The sequence below is a fragment of the Xiphophorus hellerii genome, chromosome 15 (assembly GCF_003331165.1).
Source record: "Xiphophorus hellerii strain 12219 chromosome 15, Xiphophorus_hellerii-4.1, whole genome shotgun sequence".
Lineage (NCBI taxonomy): Eukaryota > Metazoa > Chordata > Actinopteri > Cyprinodontiformes > Poeciliidae > Xiphophorus > Xiphophorus hellerii.
Genome location: NC_045686.1, coordinates 5,311,575 through 5,333,092, shown reverse-complemented (window position 1 = coordinate 5,333,092; position 21,518 = coordinate 5,311,575). Strand labels below are relative to the sequence as shown.

The window sequence follows — 21,518 nt, the reverse complement described above, 5'->3', positions numbered from 1 at the left end:
AGCACCATAATCTGATCAGATGCATAAAAAATGAAAAACAGAGCAGATGTTTGCTGTTCCTACTCAGCTGCATGCACTGCAACAAAACACAGAGCGCATGGAGGCCAGACCACCAATCAGCTGCAGCAGCAGCTGTTACATCATCGCAGCACCGCCCAGTCAGGATTGCGTAAAATGGTCAAATAAAACATTCTCCAAACAATCAGCATGAAGAATAAATAAAAGCTCCACCCGTTTCCTCCGGGTGTTTGTTCATCCGATGGAAAAAGTGCACATTTGGTGATTTAGCATCAAAACCTCACCTGCCTCAAGCTACAGGAAACATGCACTTTATGATAAAGGTTTGCCATATCTGGTTTCTCCAGCCCAACACTTCAAGTCCACAGGTCAGTGAAACTACGGAGGCCCATATGTGCCACCGTACATATGGAATAATGGCAGGGTGGATCATGACTTATAAATATGACTTTGGAAGTAGAAATTAATTTAGACTTTTTATAGGATGCAAAATCAGAAATATGACTTTAAAGACATAACTGTGATAGAAAGTAAAAAAAAATTAAATTATAATAATTGGATATAAATATCAGATACAAAGTTAGGAATATGAGCACTAGTGTAAAAATTTAGACTTTCAGTCATGATATGAACAAAGTAATGGTTGTTACTTTTGAAGTTGTCATAAGATTCAAAGTCCTAATTTAGACTTTAATTCTAACATTAAAAGTCTAAATTCTGAAACTTTATATCAAATATTTAAACTTCAAAGTAAAAATCAAAACTTTCAAAGTCATAACTATGGCAAGCCAGATAGCATTTTATTTCTCTAAAGTGGTTTTTATAGGTTTCCACAGAGAATCCTTCATCTCTGCTGGAGATTGAATCGTGGTTTTGTACAGAACAATCACCATAGTGGAGTTAGCCTAGCTTAGCGCTAACGGTGGAAACGGATGCCTGTCTACGTCAGTAAACACAGAAACATCAGATTACAACTATGAGACACCAAAAAGCTAGAAATAATTTGGATTATTTAACCTGACATAAGAAAAGAAGACGGGGCTAAATGCTCAGTCATATTCTCACAATTTTATTCATAAGTGTTTAAATGTCAGTTTCAAACTATGTAGTTAGCAAGCTAAATATTTATCTTGCTAACTAAATATTTAATTTTGTAATATTTAGTTCCAAACTCAATATTTACTTTAAAACTATTATTAGTAAATATTTAGCTTGCTAACTAAAGATTTGGTTTTAAACTATGACATAATATAATTGAATCAACATCATATTACTTTTAATAATTAACCTCAATTTTCTACTCTTATGACAGGATAAACAACCCAGATTATTTCTGTTAGGTTTTGGCTAAAAAATGCAGCAGCAGTTAACAGCAATAATAAACACAAAATCAATCACTGAGTCTCAGAAACTGCAGATAAAAATAAATCACTAAACATCAGCTTCTACTGAATTATTGTTTCACTAAATAAAACAATATTATTATTTTTGGTTACACCATGAAGCCACTTGGATAGGAAAGTAAAAGTTTGTTTGAAAGTGAATGAAAGCTAAGCACAGGGTCAGTTTGCATTCCCGCCGTTTCCAGTCGTTATGCTAAGCTAGGCTAATTAAGCCGAGAGTTAACAGCTTCGTTCATTTATCTGGAAATGAACCGGATCATTTCACTGTCTGTACATACGAACGTCTCAGCTGCTTTAACACAAAGACGGAGAAAAAAACACAAACATTAGCCCAGCACACAGCGACAACAGCACAGCTAGCAGCTAGCGGACACGCAGAGACCCACTCACACCACGTCACCTTCCATCGACCCTCCCACGACCTAAAGCTCTAAATACTCTGTCATAGAGCACTTCATTAAAACTGCCGCGGACATTAGTTTCTACTTAGACCTGGGAGTTGGAAACAACCTAACAGCTCTCACTGAACCAGGCGAATTCATCTAAACCCATAAATAGAGAGGAACTAAACCCGTAATCAACTGTTTCCATTTAATTTTGTCCTTAAGCTTGATAACTTTATGTTTCTGTGTGAAATTTTAGTGTAAATTTGTTTAATTCTGCAATATTTAGCCTAGAGCCGTTTCAGTGCTGCCCTCTTATGGTTGAAATTGGGGTACTGCAGATGAATTTTCCTTTTGCTTCCAGCTTGGTTCATGTCTGTCACACAGCCCTGCGTTCAGGGATAAAACCATAAAACCATCTCACTTTGACAGCGGCTGGTTTTTCACACGTCGCAATGAAAGTCTCCAATAAAGAAGAAAAAGCCGCTAGTTGCTGTAAAGAGGGAAAAAAGTTGCTAGATTTGAAGCTAGTAGCTTTTTTGAAAAAAGCTGCTAGATGTGTCAGTTGATTTTCTGGGGGAAAAGGCGTTAAATTTGTCGCTAGAAGCTTTTTTTGAAAAAAGTTGATAGATTTGTCGCTAGTCACTGTTTTTTTTTAAAAAAAAGTCGCTACCTATAGCAACTGTTACTAAGCTGACAACAGGACCACAGCCCAGCTTTACCCTCTCTGCTCATTCACACGCTTAGCCACGCCCCCAAGGGGGTTCTGGCTCCACCCACTTTGGAATTTAGAGATTTTTTGGGGGCGGGCTTTGCTTCCACAGGGGGGTCAGTTACACTTTAATAAATCTTGTTTGTTCTCAGGTCTTTTTAATAAGCTTTACTTTTCAACTGTCGGACTGATTCATTCCTGTAGAGAGGCGATGCGTTCGAGGACCAGTCGGAATCGTTAAGCTTTCTCTCATGCAGACATTCCAGTTATTTCACAGAGTCTCTCTCACATTCAGCTCTCGCAACATTCAGCAGAAGCAGCACAATCCCAGCGAGGCGGAGCAGGCGGAGAGCCTGGCTGTCGTCGGTCAGGCAGCAGAACTGAGAAACATTCAGCAGGTGTTCTACTGGACCCGGTCCATGAAGCGTGGAAGCAGAGTGGGACCCATCTGACGGGCAGAAAGGTAAAACTTTTGCCTTATAAAGATACACAGAATGCTATAAGGACGTTTCTATCCTCTGTTCAAATGCAACACAACAGATCGTCAAAGCACAAAGTTATTAATACACTTCTGTACAGTTCTGTCCGCAGAACGCCGTGGTGAGAGCAGCTGCTTGATTCTGTAGCGTTGACTAAGTTTGGTTGAGCTTGTGCGACGAGAAAGCAGCTCTACGAAGATACACTGTGGCCAATCACGATGTTCTGATGAAATCACTGGGCACAGATGGGCGGTTTGTTCTGGACAGGTCCAGTGCATCCACACCACCGCCGGTCCAAACACAGCGCCCAGAGGGACTCCGGCTCCGGCTCACACCGCAGTGGCGTGGATGCACGACGTCTGTCCCGATGTGCTACGGCTGCCTGCTCAGGGCGCGTGGTGGGACCCATCAGGCCCACGAGGAGGTCGCTTGGTGCTTTCGTTGGCGTTGGAGGTTCGGGTTCTGGTAGCGGGTTTCTTCTCCTTCGTGGTTTGGCGAGTTTGAGTCAGAGACGGCGTTGTGATGGCAGCCGCCTGAAGACTCCCACCGGGCTCCACGATGGTGTTTATGACTACAGCAGAAAACACAAAACACAGCACTTAAAAAACCAAGCTGACTATCCAGGGCAGAAAAAATATATTTAAACTGTCAGCCTGTCAGATGTTAGGTCCAATAATTAAATAAATACAGAGAAGAAAAGACATCAGCAACCGCCCTGTAAAGCAACAAACGGCGAACATCTAGGGAAACAATAAACCGAGACATAGGAGTTCCTCAGGGCAGCATGTTAGCACTCCTGCTTTTCACTTTTAATAAAAATGATCTTTTAAAATGCAAATTCAACTTTTATGCAGACGACACAATCATTAGTTGCTTCCCTCCATTAGCAAATAAAATCCTTGAATTTTAATTTGTTAAGTTAATTAATGCTGAAGTCGGTGTTGGTGGGTCTGAGACTATGAACAAATCTTTGAAACATTTCTATGTGCGAACGCTCAGCAGACGGGAGGACTCGCTCTAATCGCCTAAAGTTTGTTTCCATGCTAGTTATCAACCTCTACTTCCTGCTTACTAAAGAAGAATAACGTCAACATCTGATGAAATTATGCTGGTTGATTTGCTCCAAACATGCTTAATTAGTATTTTTCTTTTTCTTTTTGTATTTTCTGCGGCCATCAGGGAAACAACTAAAACCAAAAGTTACTGAACTCAAATACCTTCCAGCTGCCTTTGGACTCGTCTCAGTTCCTTCAAAATGGAGGTAATTTCCTGCAAGCAATGATAATATTTAGAAGAGGAGGCGCTGAACTCTGAATGCTGCTTTAAAAATGGCGGCTCAGTTACCTTGTTGGAGGTTTTTAAAATGGGAACTTCATTCTCGGTGTTGATCTTGGCCTCGATCTCCTCCCATACATCTGCTTTGTTCTGGAACAAAACCCTGAAACCAGAAACCATCCGGTTAGTTCAGCTGGAGTCGAGCAGGCAGAAAGTCTTCAAACCGCTGCGTACTTCATCTTCTCGGCCAGCTGCTCGGTGTTTTCCCGGATGGCCTGGGACAGCTGGGAAACCGGGTTCAGCATCAGGTTGTCCAGGATCACCTGGAAGAGTTTCCACAAACACAGAGAGACGAAGATGAGCGCTGAGCGTCTTCATCATCAGCACCGATTTCCCAGAAAATCCAAAACTGACTGCAGCAGACGGACAAACGGTCAGCGAAAACATGAGGAGTCGTGGCTGAGTTCACACTGCAGATCAGACTCCCTGCAGCGCCACCATCAGGAGACAGACTGAACCTTCAGGTTTAGAGCTCCTGATGCTGCTGCAGCTGATTAACGTTTGGCTTTCACACATAAACCAGAGCGACGTGTTGATGCTATATAAAATGAGCAAAGCTATGATTCTGACAAATAAATGAGACCAAAATTCTGCTCTGCTCCATTAGAATAACTAAATTATTTATGTTTTCTAAATGCCAAGGTAATACAATACTGAAATGCTTTTAATCCAGGCTTTTGATTTGAAAATCCCTGATGTTGATGATGTCATGGCTTAACTGGAGGGAAACCTGCTTAATGCAACTCATGGGAAATTTAGAAACAGATCAGCTTTGGGCCCAGTTTCCAGACGGTTCTGGTGTGAAACATGAATCAGCGTCAGAATAAAAGCCGGTGAGAATCCGACGGGCTGAACGGCCGCTCGGCAAGGAAGAGGCCGTCGCTCCACCGGCAGCCTGGAAGGTTTCAAACAACGTCTTCGGTTTTGGGGTTATGTCGTCTGGCGGATCGGGAGCGGAGATGTTTGGACTCGATGAACATCAACACATGGGTGAAGCTCGGTGGTGGCAGCATCATGTCGTTCAGATGTTTTAAAACATTTCAAGATACGAAGCAGGAAATGGAAGGAGTTCATGTTTCAGATCGGACCAATCAAAGTCCAGAACATCAGGGGGCGGGGCTAACAGACAGGAAGTGGTGGAGATGGGCAGACCATCCATCCATCCTAATCTTGTGTGATTCCAAATTGAAATTAAAACCTCCCATAATTTTTAAGTGAATTTTTGAATCTACACTTTTCTGAACAGAAAGGAATAAATCCAGGAATTAAAATCTGTAATTTTGACATCTAAACCATCCAGGATCAGCTGAGGCTGTAATCCTCCTAACAGCTCAGAGATCATAAACTGCTTAAAAACATGGATCATAAATCAAATCAGCTGCTGCGTCCTCCTGACTGATCTGAAAACAACCGTAAAAATGATGAAGCTGGAGAAATGGAAACTAAAACCAGGAACGCTGAATTTAGTGTGAATTCGTTCCCAGACTAAGCTTTGTGTTGAGCTGAGCTGCAGTGTGAACGCGGCCTTGGTGGGATCGGACAGTGACCTCTTCACGGTTCCACGGACGGCGTTGCAAAGAAGTGGGCTCTGCCTCATTCATATTAGCGTCCAGGTCCAAGATGGCCGCAGAACCTGGAGGAACCTTCTGGAAGTTTAAGCTGGCCTCAGGAATACGATGGACCAGCTGGAAAGAGAGTACACCCACATGATCCAAAACGTCTCCGATTCAGCAAAGGCTGGAGATCAACGCATGCACCAAGTCAACATGCAGCTGCAATGGTGGGGAGCGACAGGGAGGTCCAGGTTCTGCTGGGATGCAGCGCCAAGTCGGACCAGGGAGTGCAGGAGAACCCAGCCACAGCTCCATGAACCAGTAAAACCAGTTCATTACCAGCATAGGCTGATGGAGACTCATCAACAGAAATACAGGGTGGAGCTGGAGGCTGTGGAACACTGGGAACACTGGGAACACTGGGGGTTCTGACTCTACAGAAACCACAAAACTCATCTCCAAAAATCAAAAAAGGTTTTTTAAATAAAAAGATTTTAAACAAATAATTATTTATTATGTCAATATTTTAAGGAATATTTTTAAAAAATCACATAATTAAATAAACATGATTTTCCTGTAGAGCAGGAAACCATCAAATCCCTTTGGTTCATCAAAGAAACTAACAGCTGATTGGTTAATTAGCTCAGTGCTAGCCCCGCCCACTGACTGATGCTGGTTAATTACATTCTTTATATGTTGTAGAAATAATTAAAAAGTTAAATGTGCTTTTGTAAACAATATATTTTATACCTAATTTTAATATTTTTTTTATTTTTCCATAATTTGTTGCAGGTTTGGTGTTCCTGTATGAATATCAAAAAACCCCACAATTCAATCAATAATTAACTTAAAGAAATCTACATTTAATAAATCAAATAAAATTTAAAACATATTAAATCAATAAATTTTTGAATAATTATTTACATGTTTTAATAATATAATGCACAAGTTTAATAAGAATGTGACTTTAATGCATTGAATACTAAAATATGTAATTTTTTTGTATTTAGTCACTTTATTTTGTTCTGTATTGCAGAATATTTGTTAAAGTTTCATTTATTTATTAAATAATGGTCATTTTTGCCTCCATATATAAAGTCCTGTCCAGAGGAACGTGGAAGGAAAATTACTGTGTAAAATAAGGTGGTTGTGCTTTTCACTCTACGCTGATGATACACTGATTTATGTGGTAGCAGTGCAGCAGTGCAGTGCAGCGATAAATAGTTAGTCAAGGTGAGGTTCGATGAAAGTGAATTTATTAAGCTGGAATCAGCTCAGATGGAGAAAATTAAATTAGTAAATTTGGCACAAACAACCTCGGTTGGATGTGTTTAGTCTCAGACTGAACTGAATATTCATCCAACAGACTGACTCCAGCTTGGTGCTCTGGACACACAAGACAAGATGACATGACAACAATTCAAGAGTGCAGAACAATCCAACACAGTGGAGGTGAGTGTTAGGATCGGTGGTGGGTGATGAGTCAGAGTTGGACACCTGAGCCGGTCGAACCCCGTGGAGATATGCAACACATGGCGTCTTTGCAGAAGAACAAACATATGAAAGGTTGTAAGAGTCTGAAGCAGAATGAAGCTCCTGCAGATCAACCTGCAAACAAACAAACAGCTTCCTGCATGACCGGACCAGCGCCACAGTGGAACATCGAAACTGGAGCGTCTAAACTGGGAACACTGGGATCAGATGATGTAGCTTTACTGGCTGCGGGAGGGTCTGGAAAATCAGACACATTTATCCAGACTTGGAAATGTATAGAAATGTGAAAGAAGAGAACTTCTGTTTATTGATACTGCGCCCTGCAGGTCATGGATAGATGTGCGTGTTCCCAGTTTTGGAGGCCTTGGTGATATGGTGGTAGTGGCCATGTTGGGAGGGGTGTTTGATTCCTACCTCCTCCCGGGCAGAGATGGTGGAGCCTGGCGTGTTGGGGAGTGAGCTAGGGGAGGTGGCGGTGGGTGGAGGATCCCCGTCCCCAGCGACGTCATGGATCTCCTTCGCCAAGATGGCCAGATCTTTGGCCAGGTCCTGACTGAGCCTGCAGTCGAAACGCAAAGCAAATTATCAGTGGACGTCTGAGAGATGAAGGAGAGCAGCCGATGGCAGCAGAGCTCTTACTTGGCGATCTCAGCGCTGTGAGTGGACCAGTTCTGGTACGGGTCGATGTCGTTCTGGTCCTCGTCCTCCTCGGTTTCCAGGGAGACAGACTTGGTTCTGCTGGCGGCTGTCCTCTGGCTGCGCTGTGATTGGCCAGCGGTCGTTGAATGGGAGGATCGCTTTGCTTTGGAGAAGCCAGTGTTTGTGTCGTATTCTTCCTCAGAGGAAGACGAGAAGTCTGAGCCCTTCTGTTTGCGACGCGACCCTGAAAAATAATCAGCAAAAGGCGTCAACTGTTTATCTGCTTGGATGGTTAAACTCTATGCCGTAAATAGCGAGGTTTGAGCCACAGACACAAAGGGACACACACTGAACCTCCAAATCCAAAAGAATCACAAAATCAAATCATCATATTCGGCAAAACAACAACACAAGCTAGCAAGTACATGTCAGAAAAGCTAACACAAAGACCAGGGGTCCTCAACTTGTGTCCTTGGGGGCCCGTGTCCTGAAACTGTTAGATGTGTCCCGGGTCCAATAGACCTGAATCAAATTGCTGAGTCACTGCCTCAGCTTGCAGTCCAGTTCTCCAGTGTCCTGCTAACAAACTCTTTCGTGACTCAGGTCTGTTGAAGCAGAGACGCATCTAAATGTTGCAGGATCCCGGCCCTTGAGGCCTGGATTTGAGAATCCCTGACAGACTCACCACCGCTGGGATGCTTCACTCCGCTTGATCGGGTACGTGACACTGTTTGCTTCACCGGAGCTCCGCCCCCTTTACTGGCTGCCTGGCGAGCATCACCAACAGACGTCTTCCTTGCTGTGACAGCTGGCTCACTGTTGCGACCGGAGAAGCCAGACCGACTTGTCGAGGACTCGTTGTCACTTGGAGTCGTAAATGAGCCGGTTCTCTTCCTGGGCATCGCCAAGATGTCCAGTCTGGACAGCTTCTTACCTTCAGCGGAGACCTTAGGGGGTGCAGAAATGTGATCAGAGTTCTGGGAGGTCCGATCGGTCTCTGTGCCCTCGTTGTCTGAGGCGTCACCGAGGCGAGCGCGTCGTAGCATGGAGGCTCGAGTTGGTCTTGGTGCTGACAGGCTGTTGGAACGAGTTAAAACCTGTTGAGCTGCTGACTTAGGTGTCTTTCCATTGTCCTCTTTCTGTAGAGGGGCAATAACTTTCTTGGTACGGCTGGATGGATGTGAGATTTCGTGATCAGATGAAGTAGTTTCAGTCCAGTTAGGTGCGGTACCTTGTTGACCTTCGGATAAATCCAGAGAACCACGGTTTCCTGTACTGCGGCGCATCTGGAAACGCTTCGTTGCCTCTGCCTTGCTTGGTACGTCAGTTGTTGTCTGTGTGCGTCGTTTCTCAGAAAGCCGCTCTCGAGCACTTAGCTGTCGACCCTTTTCTTGGATAGATGGGCTAGAAGAGGACTTCTCCTTCTGAAAACTGCTTATGGCAGGTCGCTTTTTAGATGTGGAGGTAACAGGAGCATTTTTGCTACTCACCTGACTCACGGTGCTAGCTGTATCCACATCTGACTCACCAGAGAGAGAATCATCCATGTGGGTGGAGGAGCCCTCTTTCTTTGAGCTACGACCAGAACCAGAAGAAGGAACCTTGGTGTCCAGAGAGGACAGCGCACCCTCTGTCTCCTGAAGGAAGGGCTGTGTTTCCTGGATGCTCTGTTCCATATCTCTAATGGAAGGGTGGCTGGAGATATGGGGAAGCTTCTTCATCTGGACTGTGTCACTGGGTCGGTCTTTGGTGAAACTTTCTTGACGGACGATACAGCTGTCCTTTGTAGGAACAGAGTCTTTGTCTTGCGTTTGGAGGTTTGGAGCAGAGTTGTTGGGTTTGACGCCTGTCCTTCTGGGTTCATGTCCACTCAAGTGACGGATCAAGACTGTTGTTGGAGGAGTTTTAGCCGGAGGGTCTCGAGTCCTCTCACCCTGTACGGGGCTTCGGGCCTGTTCAGGCTTGCCTGGATGATCCTCGGCACCAATGTAGAAGAAGGTGGATTTGTTGGTTGGAGAAACTTTCTCCTGAACTTTAAACTGATAGCCAGGAGCAACTGGGGACACGTTTCCGGTAACTACATCAATTTTCTTTGCATTAACCAGAGCGGGTCCATCCTCAGAGCGACTGGCATCGCTGAGACTGTCTGGGTCCACGTCATCCTGAACGGCTAGGCGCTGGGTGGAGTCTTGGGAACAGGGAGGAACGTAAACTCTATCCACAGATTTATGACCTTGGTAGGATTCATGCCGTATCAGGATGCTTGGAGTGACACTTTCCACCTTTTCTGGAGGAACCTGAGGCAGCAGCCTTCTGGTCCTGGAGCTGTGGCTCGTCTCTGACTCTGAGGTGTCATAGCTGTAGCTTCCCACTGACTGGTTCATGTAGCGCAAATCTGTAAAACAACATTCTGTTAGCTCAACTTGGGTCACTATTATCCTTCAATTTTTATACTTTTCTTCACAGAGTAATTTTTGAATAGATTTGTATATTTTAATCCACAGCCCTTTACATTATATACTTGTTTTTGTTTAATTAATGAGATAAAATGTTGAGTACCTTCAAGACATTCCCCTTGAGGAGGAGTAGAACCAGGTTCAGCATAGCTGTCTGCCAGACTGGCCCATCGAGAAACCCATTTAGGTCCTTCAAGATCGGCTGCGTGAATCTGAACCTAGAACACAAACAGTGATGAACAACACGGCCAAACCCCAGGATAACAAAGAACCAACCAACACTGAGCAGAAAGAAATTGGTAACATGAGGAATGGAGCACATACATCAGAGGGCATGCACTTGGACAACAACATGCTCCAACGTTTGTCCTGGGTCTTTTCCAGTGTTACCTGCATGGGACCTGTTGGGGGGGCACTGACAGTTGCTGGGATAAAACCATGCAATAGGTCCACACTGGTACCATCACCAGGCAGGGTACGGTGCTCATCTTTGCCTTCATGTATGACAGGTCTATAGACTCCTGTGGTTGCGCCACTGTACTCTGGAGAGTCAAGGACGCCAAACACCTGTTTGGCACAGGGCATGCATGAGAAGGTAGTGTGACCACACAGGAAGGAAAAAGCAAGAAGGAGAAGAAGTTTCATGCATCAGTCGTTACAATTAAACCTGTTTTCATAAAGGTAAGAAAGATGCAGTTCATATTGATGGTCACTGTGACCTCACCTGATCAATCATGTTGCGGGCCTCCTCCACCTCCTTATCTTGTGACTCGGTCTCTATGGTGTAAGTCCCGGCATCACTCAGGCTGTCGTCTTCCTCATTCCTCACAATCCTCTGGGAAATTTTGGGGTCTCCCCCGTGCACTCCCAAAGACAACATGGGGGACATGTGTGGTCCAGATGGATGGCCCAGAGGAGCCACCTGGGCTGGACCAATGGCCGGTTTGAAGGACTTTGAGGCTACTGGAGGTTGTAATGGGGATGAAGGGTAGGAAACTAAAGAAAGTGCTGGAGGTTCCTGTGGGAAAGGGATCTGGGCATGAGGGGGCGAAACCATCACTGGTGGGGCAGACATCGGTGGAGGTGAGACTTTGTCTTTGGTTGGGGAGGAATCCTTCTCACCAGAGTCCTTCAGGAACTCTGCAGCAAACTCCTGGGCAAGCTTTGACTTCTTCCCAACACTGCCAAAAGGTCTGACAATGATGCCTGATGAAGAGCGAGAGGAGGAGCTTGATGAACCTGCCTCCCCTTCTGTCTTCTCCCGCTTTAGCGAGCTTGACCTCTGAGGGCCACTGTGGCCCTGACTCTTCAGGGGAACCGTCACCTGCTGGGTGGGAGGGATGTGTCCATGCATAGATGCCGGCCTCTCGCCGCCTTTCCGTCGTTCCATCTTGGCCTTGAGGGTGGAGTAAGAGTCGCCGTGAGCGGGGTTGTGGGTGAAGGACTGTGAACGCTTCTTGCGCGGGTTGTCGTCAAAGAACTCGATGATGAAGGCCTGCTGGGTGAGGTGCTCAGACAGTCCCTGTCTGGACATTTCTGTGGGCGATGGTGGCTGGGGAGGGCTCTGGGACAGGGGCCGATCAGGGGCCACAGCTGAGGCAGGGGCCTGTCTGGGCGGAGAGTACTGCAGCACATGATGGAGCTTCTGTGCTGGAACTGGCTGCTGACTGGACTGGACCGTCTGCTGAGGTGTCTCAGGTTGCTCTGACTGGACAGAGTGCTGGGATTTACTTTTGTCTTTAAGAACCGGGTCTTCAGAGTCACTCTGGGTTCCATCCTCATGATGATGACCTGGTAAAAGAATAAACTGATCAATAGACTTTTATGTTTAAGGGTGCATTCCCACCAGTCCTGTTTAGTCCTCTTTAATTGAACTCTAGTGTATTTGTCTAGAAAGTCCAGTTGGTTTGGGGAGGAACGAATGAGCTATCGACCAAAAACTGAACTCCAGCCTACAAACCTCGGTTTGGGTTCAGTTGAAGTGAACTCTGGTTCAGTTTGAATGCATATGTGAATGCCAATAGAACCTGAGAGTGCTCCAAAAGCAGGAAGTGGACTACAGCACAGGGCATTCTGGGTAAATATAACCAAAACAAATCTGCTAGCCTAGCGCTAGCAGAAGAAATGTCTTGTGGTCTTTAGCCAAAGATAGAAGAGAAATCTTCCAACTGCTAAAATTTGATGTTACTCCATCTTGTTTCCATCTGGTGAAGAAGGAAGTTGCTCTCAGTGTCTTCAGAGGTTTTTGTGTCGTTTCCTTCAGTGGTTCTTGGTGCAGCGCCCCCACAGGCCAGGAGGGGAACAGGTTGGTTTGACTCAGAACCACAGCAGCTGGAGGTGGAGCAGATGATGAAGGTTTGGTCCCAAATTAAACCGAGTCTACTGGACTATTATGTGAGAAATTAATTACTTATGTTGCTAAACAAATATTTATATTGGATCTAATCACTTAGTTATCCTGATAAATATTTATCTTGCAAGTTAAATACTTGATTTGAAACTGACATTTATAAATTCATTGAAAAAATAATCCCCATTTGTTTCTATTATAACCAATATAACTTTTATAACCAATTAAACCCAGATTGTTAACTTCACCGATGACACCGCACACAGGTCAACCTGTTCAAACCGCAAATCAGCCAATCACATGGCAGCAACTTAGTGCAATCAGCTCAACTTTGTACAGGTCATAATGTTGTACAGCATCACAGTAAAACCAAAGCAACCTCTCTGACCTTTAAGGGTCTTGATGTTCATGGCGAGGTCACTCTTGGTGCTGTAGACGTCCTCACATGGCGGATGCCTCCTCATCATGCTGACATCACTGTGGACCAGCCAATCAGCCACCTTGCTCTGCGCTGACATCATCTCTGCGGGTGTGGCAGTGGCGGCGGTCTTGGCGGGGGGCGCCTGACCCTTCTTCTGGCGAGTCGAGAACTTGGTGACGTGGTCTTTGATCTTGATCTTGCCAGGCATGCAGTCGTCAAATTCGATGGTGAAAGAGGCGTGGCTCTGGACGACGGGCGGCGTCGGGGTTGGTGGGGCATTGGGGGCGTCCGTATCCTTGGTGGGGATCTCATGAAGCTCCGCCTCTGAGGTTTTCTGGTGCTGGAAGTCCTTGGTGGGAATCTCGAAGTAGCTGGGCTCGCGGTGGTAGGAAGGGAAGACGGTCTTTGGTTGGGAGTCGGAGAGAGCTCCAGGAAAATCTGGTTTATAGACACAACAGCTGATGAGACACAAGTACGAATCCTCCAGATGTTTGATGAACAACCGTCTACCTGAATGAGGCTCGTCGCTGCTTTGGACTTTACTCCCATAATCCTCCTCTCCCCACCAGGACGGCTGGCCATACAGAGGCGTGGGCCGACTCCCAGGGGTTTCTGTCACAAACACGCACATTTACCAAGAGATGGTTCTGGAAACACATTCCTGTCTAGATCCAAGACACCATGGTGGGTACCGCTAACTTAGATGCTAGCTATGCTAACCCTACAGCATGAATCATAAGGATTAGCTCCACTAATGCTAAACTGCTACACAAACAGTCTGTTTAGTGCTAAATTCAGCTATGATGATGTGAGCAGTCTATCAGAACGTTTTATATGTGAAAATTACCAAGCATTTGTTTTATCAACACTCCTCTTTATATCATTCGTTCATTTGTTGTACATTTGCTCAATAGCATTTATGATAAAAAGAGAATATGAGAGGAAACAGAACTGCTGAGGACAGTCTTCACCCATTTCAAAATAAGAGCATGAATATAAATATTAAGAAACCTTTACAGCCGATAACCAAAACTTCAACACTTTATTCAAAATGAAAGTTTACCAAACAGCCAAATAAATTAGTGCTTTACATTTTATCTGGAAAGAAACTTTACAGGAAGCTAAGTGTGCTAAATGTTTATAAAGTAAAAGCAGTAAGTGAAACATTAACTCTGCTATTAGTGGATTAGCTTAAGCCAGAGAGTGAGTATGTATTTGTTTATCGGACAGATGTCTTGGAGGGAACCAGTCCACGAGGAAAACCCACACATCCCAATCCGTGAATTTGTGTTTTGAAGCGGGTCAGGTTCTAAGAACCGAGCCCAGAGTCCCAGAAACAAGAACAAGTCTCCAGGTACAAGGAAAAAACTGTGAAAAAATTCCTGTTGTCACAATCTGTTATGTTGGAGATGAACTAAAACTGCAGATTAGACATCAGCAAAATGTAAAATGTGCATCAGGTCATCAGAAAAGCCCTGATGGTCAGCAGCAGCTACTGACCAGCTGACCGGAGCAGCCAGGTTTCCTCCTGGTGTCGGACTCTTGGTTTCCGGGTTCGTACCTTGTGTGATGCTCTTTGTGCTCGTCATCTTGTCTCCTCGCTGCCCCTCCTCTTCATCACTCTTCTTCCCCTCTGCAGCCTTCAGGCTCATCTGCAGCTGACTGCTGTACTTCTCATGCTGCCAAAACAAAAACGTTTGTTTGAGCTCAAAGTTCTCACACGGCGACCCGTAAGCACAAAGTCAGTCAGGAAAACCAGAACCAGGAAAAATCCAGAAGAGAAACAAAGAGGAGAAAGTCTGTATGTGATTCAAAAGCTCTGTTTATGTTCTACCTGCTCTATGTGTTAATAAGTTAATAATTTGATCATTTTTACTTCCTGTTTTTTCCACCTATTGGATAAAACTACATCACCCAACATGCCTGGCTGTTCTTTAAAGAACCAGCTTCTGTTTGCATGTTTTCATTTCTTATTGTTGGTATTCAGAATAAAAACATGCTTTTAATCTTGTACACATGTTTTTATACATTAAAAGAATCTGTAACAATTCACTAAACAAGATAAAAGAGAAGGAATCTGCAGTAGCAGAGCAGGAAGCCATTTTTTCTTCTTCTGCATCAAAATCACTTCCTGAGATAATTTCATGTCGTAAACGGCGCTGGTCTTTCAGAATCTGATGTTTTTGTGTTCTGAATAAAATTGACATAAATCCACATGAAAGTTGATGAAATAATAAACTAGATGCCTGCATAATGAAACAGCCAGCAGATTAAAATGTGACCTGACCTTCAGCGCCTCCTCAGGGACTTTGTGTTGACTTTTCTCCAGAACGTAGACGTGAGAATGTGAAGAGGCGGCTCAGGAAAAACTAAATCTGCATGAACAGGGTCACTGAACACACACACACACACACACACCCACACACACAGGGAAGGATATCGTATCCGAAGCGGATGATGTCAGACAGTTTGAGTGTGATGTAGGTCTGATCAGGGATCCGCAGGTCGTTCACAAACGTCTGCAAAGAAAACAAGAAATCAGATTTTATTTCTGATCCAGTTTATTAATAAACTACAAAATATTCAATAAAAATCATCAAAAACTGGAAAATCATCAGATTTGATGTAAATCGACTCTCCAATGTGTTCTTGCAGTTGATTGGTGGAGACCTGTGATGTCACGGGGTGGCTGGGCATGCTTAGAGAAACGTGTGTGTGTGTGTGTGTGTGTGTCTCACCCCGTTCAGGCTGCCCAGGTCTTTCACCAGGTGTTCGTCGGTTGTTGGGTTGTAGTTGATGACGGCGTGCTGCTTGTCCACGCTGCGCGACTGTTCACACACACACACACGCGCGCGCGCACAGAGGCAGTCTATTAATCAGTGAGTTTAAAGGAGATGAGATAAAAGACGACGATGACGAGTTTTACAAGAAACAAGTGATGATGAAGATGAGGAAGAGAAAAATAATGGAGGAAAAACAAAGAGAGGAAGAGGAGAAAATAGATGGTTGGATGCCCGGTTGGATGGAGAAGGACCTCGCTGCAGCAAACAGGAAGGGGCGGGACGGACCACTGTCAGTGCCATACCTTATTTGGAAATGGGACAATTGTACTCCGGAAGTGAAGGGGGCGCTATTTCCTATATTATTCCCGGTCTCCCGTTTTTATTATTTTTTTATATCTGTGATATATCTTCACCTTTAGGAAGAAGTTTCACTCTCAGCATTTATTTGAACTTCTCTCTTTTATTTACTTCAGTTCAGCTCACAGTGTTTAACAAATTCTGTAGCTTTCTTCTAAATCTGCTTCTTAGTCGGATCTTTTCGGGTCTGCCACCGCCTCTAGTGGCTTGGGGTGGTAACATAATTAATTTAATTACATTACTAAATCAGAATAGCACAAAGTCTTTATTATTTATTAGTTTTTCATTTTCTTAGGGATGTAGAGTTAATTAAATGACCTCAAAGTTTTTCCAGTTTCTGTCGATGGCCAACCTGTTGAAACTGAGGATTAAATACTTTGGGTCGTTCCTGGACAATCAGTCAACTTTGCTGGAAACACTGACTATATTTTTAAGAAATGTTTTCAGAGACTCTATCTTTTAAGGAGACCCAGAGATCTTGGGGTTAGACAACTACAGATTGTGTAGAAGAAAGGTTTTAACTTTTCATCTCATCGGCTGGTTTGGTCACATGAGCTGCAGAGTAACAGACAAACTTCTAAGAAAACTTTGAATGGGAGGTAAACCTCAACTGTTTGGGTTGAGGTTTACCTCCATGTTTTTTGCTGAAAAAACATGGAAGACGGCAAGAAATGTCAGCAGAGCGTCCGTCCATCCTCTGCTCTTCAGTTTGACCCTCTGAGCTCATGAAGGCCTTATTGTTTCCCCCTGGTGCCTAAGAATATTGATTACCAGTCATTTATTGACAATAATCATTTTTAACTAAACTAAATGATAACATTTACCTGTAGCTTGCTAAGTGTTTCACTTGATGCTCAAATTGTTGATATTGTGATTCTATGAATGTTTTATTTTATAGTTTTAGAGTCGAAGGAAAATTTCCACCTCAATAGACTAAACAGTTTCATCTTATTTTTCTTCTATATATAAAACTCTACCAACAAAAAAATCTCTCAGAATAACATTTATGGCTCCACATAAGCAAAAATGTGATTTTTTTGCTTGTATATGTTTAACAATCCTGGTTGTAACCAGATTTATTTTTCTTCTGTGAACCTAATTCATTTGTTTGTTATTGACTTTTGTTCAATTAAGTTTCTTATGTTTACATTGTAAATGTTATTTTTATTATAGTTGATCATGTTGCTTTTTATGTCTCATTTAATTTATTCCTCCTACAATTGATGGAGATTTATAGATGTTAGTTATAATATATAAATCTTGTTTATGTCATTTAATTAGCTCTACATCCTTAAGAAATTGAAAAAAATATGGTGTTTTATAATTTATCTTTTATGGTGTCATTAATGCCGGAATTAATAGCAAATAATAAAGACTGTGGTATTCTCATTTAGTAAATTATATTAGTTGTGTTGCCACCTCCACGCCACTAGAGGCAGTAGTAGACCCAAAAAGATGCAACTAAGAAGCAGATTTAGAAGTTCACAGAAAGCAACAGAATTTGCTAAACACTGTGAGCTGCGCTGAAGTAAATAAAGGAGAGAAGTTGAAAGACATGCTGAGAGTGAAAATCCTTCCTAAAGGTGAAAATATATCACAGATTTAAAAAGAAAATAAAAACAGGAGACCGTGGATAATATAGGAAATAGCGCCCCCTTCACTTCCGGAGTACAATGATCCCATTTCCAAATAAGGTCTGACACTGACAGTGGTCCGTCCCGCCCCTTCCTGTTTGCTGCAGCGAGGTGTACTTGGTTGGATGCCCGGTTGGATGCCCGGTTGGATGCCTCCTCACCTGCAGCATGAGCTCGCAGTCCTCGCGGCCGACGAAGATCATCTCCTTGGGGAGGCGGTGCCGCGTGCCGGAGCTGCTCACCAGGAACCATGACGTCACGCTCATCTTCACAGGCCTGCCGACAAACCGCAGTGCATCCTGGGAAACGGAGGCCACACCCACAGACAGCCTGAACTACATCCTGCAGCAGGCATCCTGAATCCACGATATCATCGATAAAACGCGTTTCGCTCCACTGACGGTCCGACCCAGACGGCGGGTTCAAGTCGACCCACCAGGATCACAGACGGAACCAGCTGGTTTCAGAAACTACAGAATCGTCCTCTGAGGCCCGGCTGGTTTCAGAAACACGTTTAATCTGCTGCAGATTGTAACAAGTTTGTATTTAAAACTCAGGATTAATTGATTTACAGCTTTAGGCCACGCCCCTTTGGTTCTGAAACGCTACTGGTCTGTGATCTGAACGGACTGAGTTGGATCCGGTTTTGGTTCTGTAAGAATCTGAGCGGAACTGCTGATTGGACCATGAGCTCCAGCTGGTTCTGGGTCCAAACCAGACCAGATCATCATCAGAACCACCAACCCACACACAGCAGCTGACCTTAAACAAAATGGCTGAAAAGGGGTCAAACTGTTACAATGGCCTAGTCAAAGTCCTGATTAAACACCCTGATTAAAGCGCCAGAGAGCCAATAAAGCCCTGACTCTTAGTCTGGTGATTTAAAGATGAATGAAACCTTCCGGTTGGAGCTTTTCTAACTGAGTGAAACTAACCTGTCACACGTCACACCACGTGACCTTCCTGAACCTGACTGGATGCAACCTGGCAGCGCTGTCTGATCATATCTGTCACGTCATCGTCATCATCGTCACCTTCATCATTTCAACTGAGCCACGCAAACGCGCACGCGCGGCCGCCGGAGGATCCGAGCGGCAGGTCCAGCTCCTCCCAGCGGGCCGCGGGCTCTGATCCGCGGCGGCCCGGCCGGGACGCGCCGCCTCCGGCTGCAGTCATCCCAGACAGTCCGGTCCCAGCCCCCCTTCCTCCACGCCCTGTCCTCCTCTTCCTCCTCTTACCTCTCCTCCAGATGCCGCCGCTCCTCCGCCGCTGCCCGCCGCTGTCCTGCGTTCGGATCCCGCACTGCCGCACTGCGGGGCGGGTGGAGCATGGGAGACGTCCCGCTGGGCCGGAGCTCGGACGGGGTTCGTGTCTCTGCTTTGGTCTCGCTCTCTGGTCCTGATGCTGCTGCTGTTATGGCATCTCTCCGCCCGTCTCCTCCTGACGCACCAGCGGCAACCCGCTGCGTCAAGACGCACCGCGTTAGCGCCTACGACACCGGAAAAGCCCCACCGCGGCCTTCAAATTAAAAGACTGCCCAAAATGTCATTTTCATTACATTGTAGATGTTTTATTAATTATAATATTTTTAATGTATGTATTTAAAGGTAAATTAAAATGATAATGGAAAATAAATTGTGGCAAAAAAGTAAGAATATTAAAGATAAAAATTTATCTGTTAATAATAAATAAAGGTTTAGTGATAAATCCCATTATCACCAATAATAATGGATAAAATCCATCACTAATCATATATTTTAAAATAGTATATTTTATTTTATAAAATGCACATCCATCCATCCGTACATCCATCCATCCATCCATCCATGGAGGGGTCGGCAGGTGCTGGTAACCGTACCCTATAAATAAACATAACCCTTACCCTATTTTATTAAATATATTTATTTTATTAAATAACATATATATGTACTGTATTAAAAGGAAAAATTATTTACTTAAACAAAATTAACTAAACATTTCAAAAATAAAATAAAAAATGTAATTGAAATAATTCCCAACGATCCCAAAGGGAAATTAAAAGTTGTTGTAACTCATTAATTCAAATTCTTCAAAATATTATTGTATTTAAACACTAAAACACAGCAGCAAAATATTTCATACATCTGAGTTTGATTATTTTGTTACGTTTCATAATTTACTAATTATTTCATTTACATGCTTTTATGTCTTTTGTATCTTTTTCCATATTATGTTTAAATGTCTTGCAGACTGAAAGAGGATCTCCTACACATAGAACTGAAGTTTATTTATTTATTTTCAACGTTTCTGTTTGTAAAAAAGGAAGAAGTAAAACAGAGTAAAGCTTGTAGATTGTTTGTGCTTTGAATGGATCTCTCCGGCATGACACTTTATCTGTGCTCTTATTGTGAAGGCGGCCAGACTTCCGGTCTCCACAGTCGGCGCTCTAATTTACGTCCCGCATCTCGTTCAACAGGACAAACAGAGAGACGCTCCATCAATAAAACTATCGATATCTTCATTACTATCAGTGAAACTGAGTCACGTGACTCGTTAGTGAAGCTCAGTTTGGCATTACGTCACCTGCCTGTTGACACGAGGACGCAGCTTGTTGATGGTGATGATGTCATTGATACTGAAGCGAAACGTCACAACCGACAGGTCCGACCAGAGGCGGCGGGAGGCTGGATGCGGCCCTGGGCGGCCGAACTGTCCGGCCCAGTCCCATAAATCTAAATCTGTTCAACTGTTTTAAGAATTATTTTAAAACTGGGGGAAGAAATGAACGAAAAATAATCTGTAGCATGAATAAACATGAAGGACCAGGTGTTACCATACAAAATAAAAAAATATATAAATATTTTCTATCCAAAATGACCTTAGTGATAAAACCCTCATTAATGTATTTGTTCCTCAGTTTTCAGTCATATTTATGTATTTATCTCCCCATCATTAATTTCTACATTTTTATTTTAGTTCTTAATATTTTTTGTAAAATCAACTAGTGATAATATTGACACAGTAATTGTTAAGTGATTGTTTTTATTCAATTCCAGACATTTATATTTGCAACATTTTGACATTTTCATAAATAAATAAGTCACTTCATTAAGTAAAATTTAAATCAAAAGCCAAATATGCGTCTATAAAACATAAAATATATGTTCATATAAGGATATGATGCACAAATGAATACATGTAGGAAGAAAAAAATATTCAGAAATAAATGTGGTTAAAAATATATCATAAAATCAATAAGATGCTTAAAATATAAAAGGTCAAATAAAATCTATAAAACTGATAACTCTGGTATTTTTGATTAATTTTATTACTAAAATATGATACATAAATTCATAAAAAATTACATTTATTTTCTTGATTTAAAGTCAAGTTATATTAGTGAGCTAAATTTTAACTATTAGAAAATAAAATAGGGTTAGAGTTACCCTAAACCTTTATACTTATATAAATCTTGATTCCAGGAAATTTAATTAATCCCCATAAGAAAGACATGAAGACAAG

The 21,518-nt window shown here is 43.3% G+C and overlaps 1 protein-coding gene across 7 annotated transcripts; it reads right to left on the bottom strand.

The window, feature by feature from the left end:
- Positions 1-797: 797 nt before the first annotated feature.
- Positions 798-19,507, bottom strand: cep170bb (centrosomal protein 170Bb). Of its 7 annotated transcripts, none has more exons than XM_032584798.1 (20): positions 19,256-19,504; positions 18,179-18,293; positions 15,982-16,071; positions 15,684-15,762; positions 15,531-15,589; positions 14,805-14,922; positions 13,754-13,855; positions 13,211-13,681; positions 11,197-12,263; positions 10,863-11,039; positions 10,576-10,690; positions 8,702-10,411; positions 8,017-8,260; positions 7,792-7,936; positions 7,381-7,491; positions 5,878-6,015; positions 4,505-4,593; positions 4,340-4,433; positions 4,213-4,264; positions 798-3,566 (listed from the first exon to the last, which is right to left on the bottom strand). In XM_032584798.1, exons 1-20 carry the CDS (start codon positions 19,345-19,347, stop codon positions 3,382-3,384), a joined length of 5,253 nt encoding a protein of 1,750 aa, XP_032440689.1. In that variant the 5' UTR covers positions 19,348-19,504; the 3' UTR covers positions 798-3,381. The 7 variants fall into 7 exon arrangements, with proteins under 7 accessions (XP_032440689.1, XP_032440690.1, XP_032440691.1 ...); XM_032584799.1 differs by having other exon boundaries at positions 7,381-7,422; XM_032584800.1 differs by having other exon boundaries at positions 18,179-18,316; positions 19,256-19,363.
- Positions 19,508-21,518: the final 2,011 nt, after the last annotated feature.

Bases quoted from the DNA above. Each gene is read 5' to 3' on its own strand.
- cep170bb (XM_032584798.1), bottom strand. From the start codon at position 19,347: ATGCTCCACCCGCCCCGCAGTGCGGCAGTGCGGGATCCGAACGCAGGA. The intron at 8,261-8,701 runs GTGAGTCTGTCA...ATTATTTTTCAG, and splicing joins AGTGAAGCATCCCAGCGGTG to GGTCGCGTCGCAAACAGAAG. The intron at 4,434-4,504 runs GTACGCAGCGGT...TTCTGGTTTCAG, and splicing joins CAGCTGGCCGAGAAGATGAA to GGTTTTGTTCCAGAACAAAG.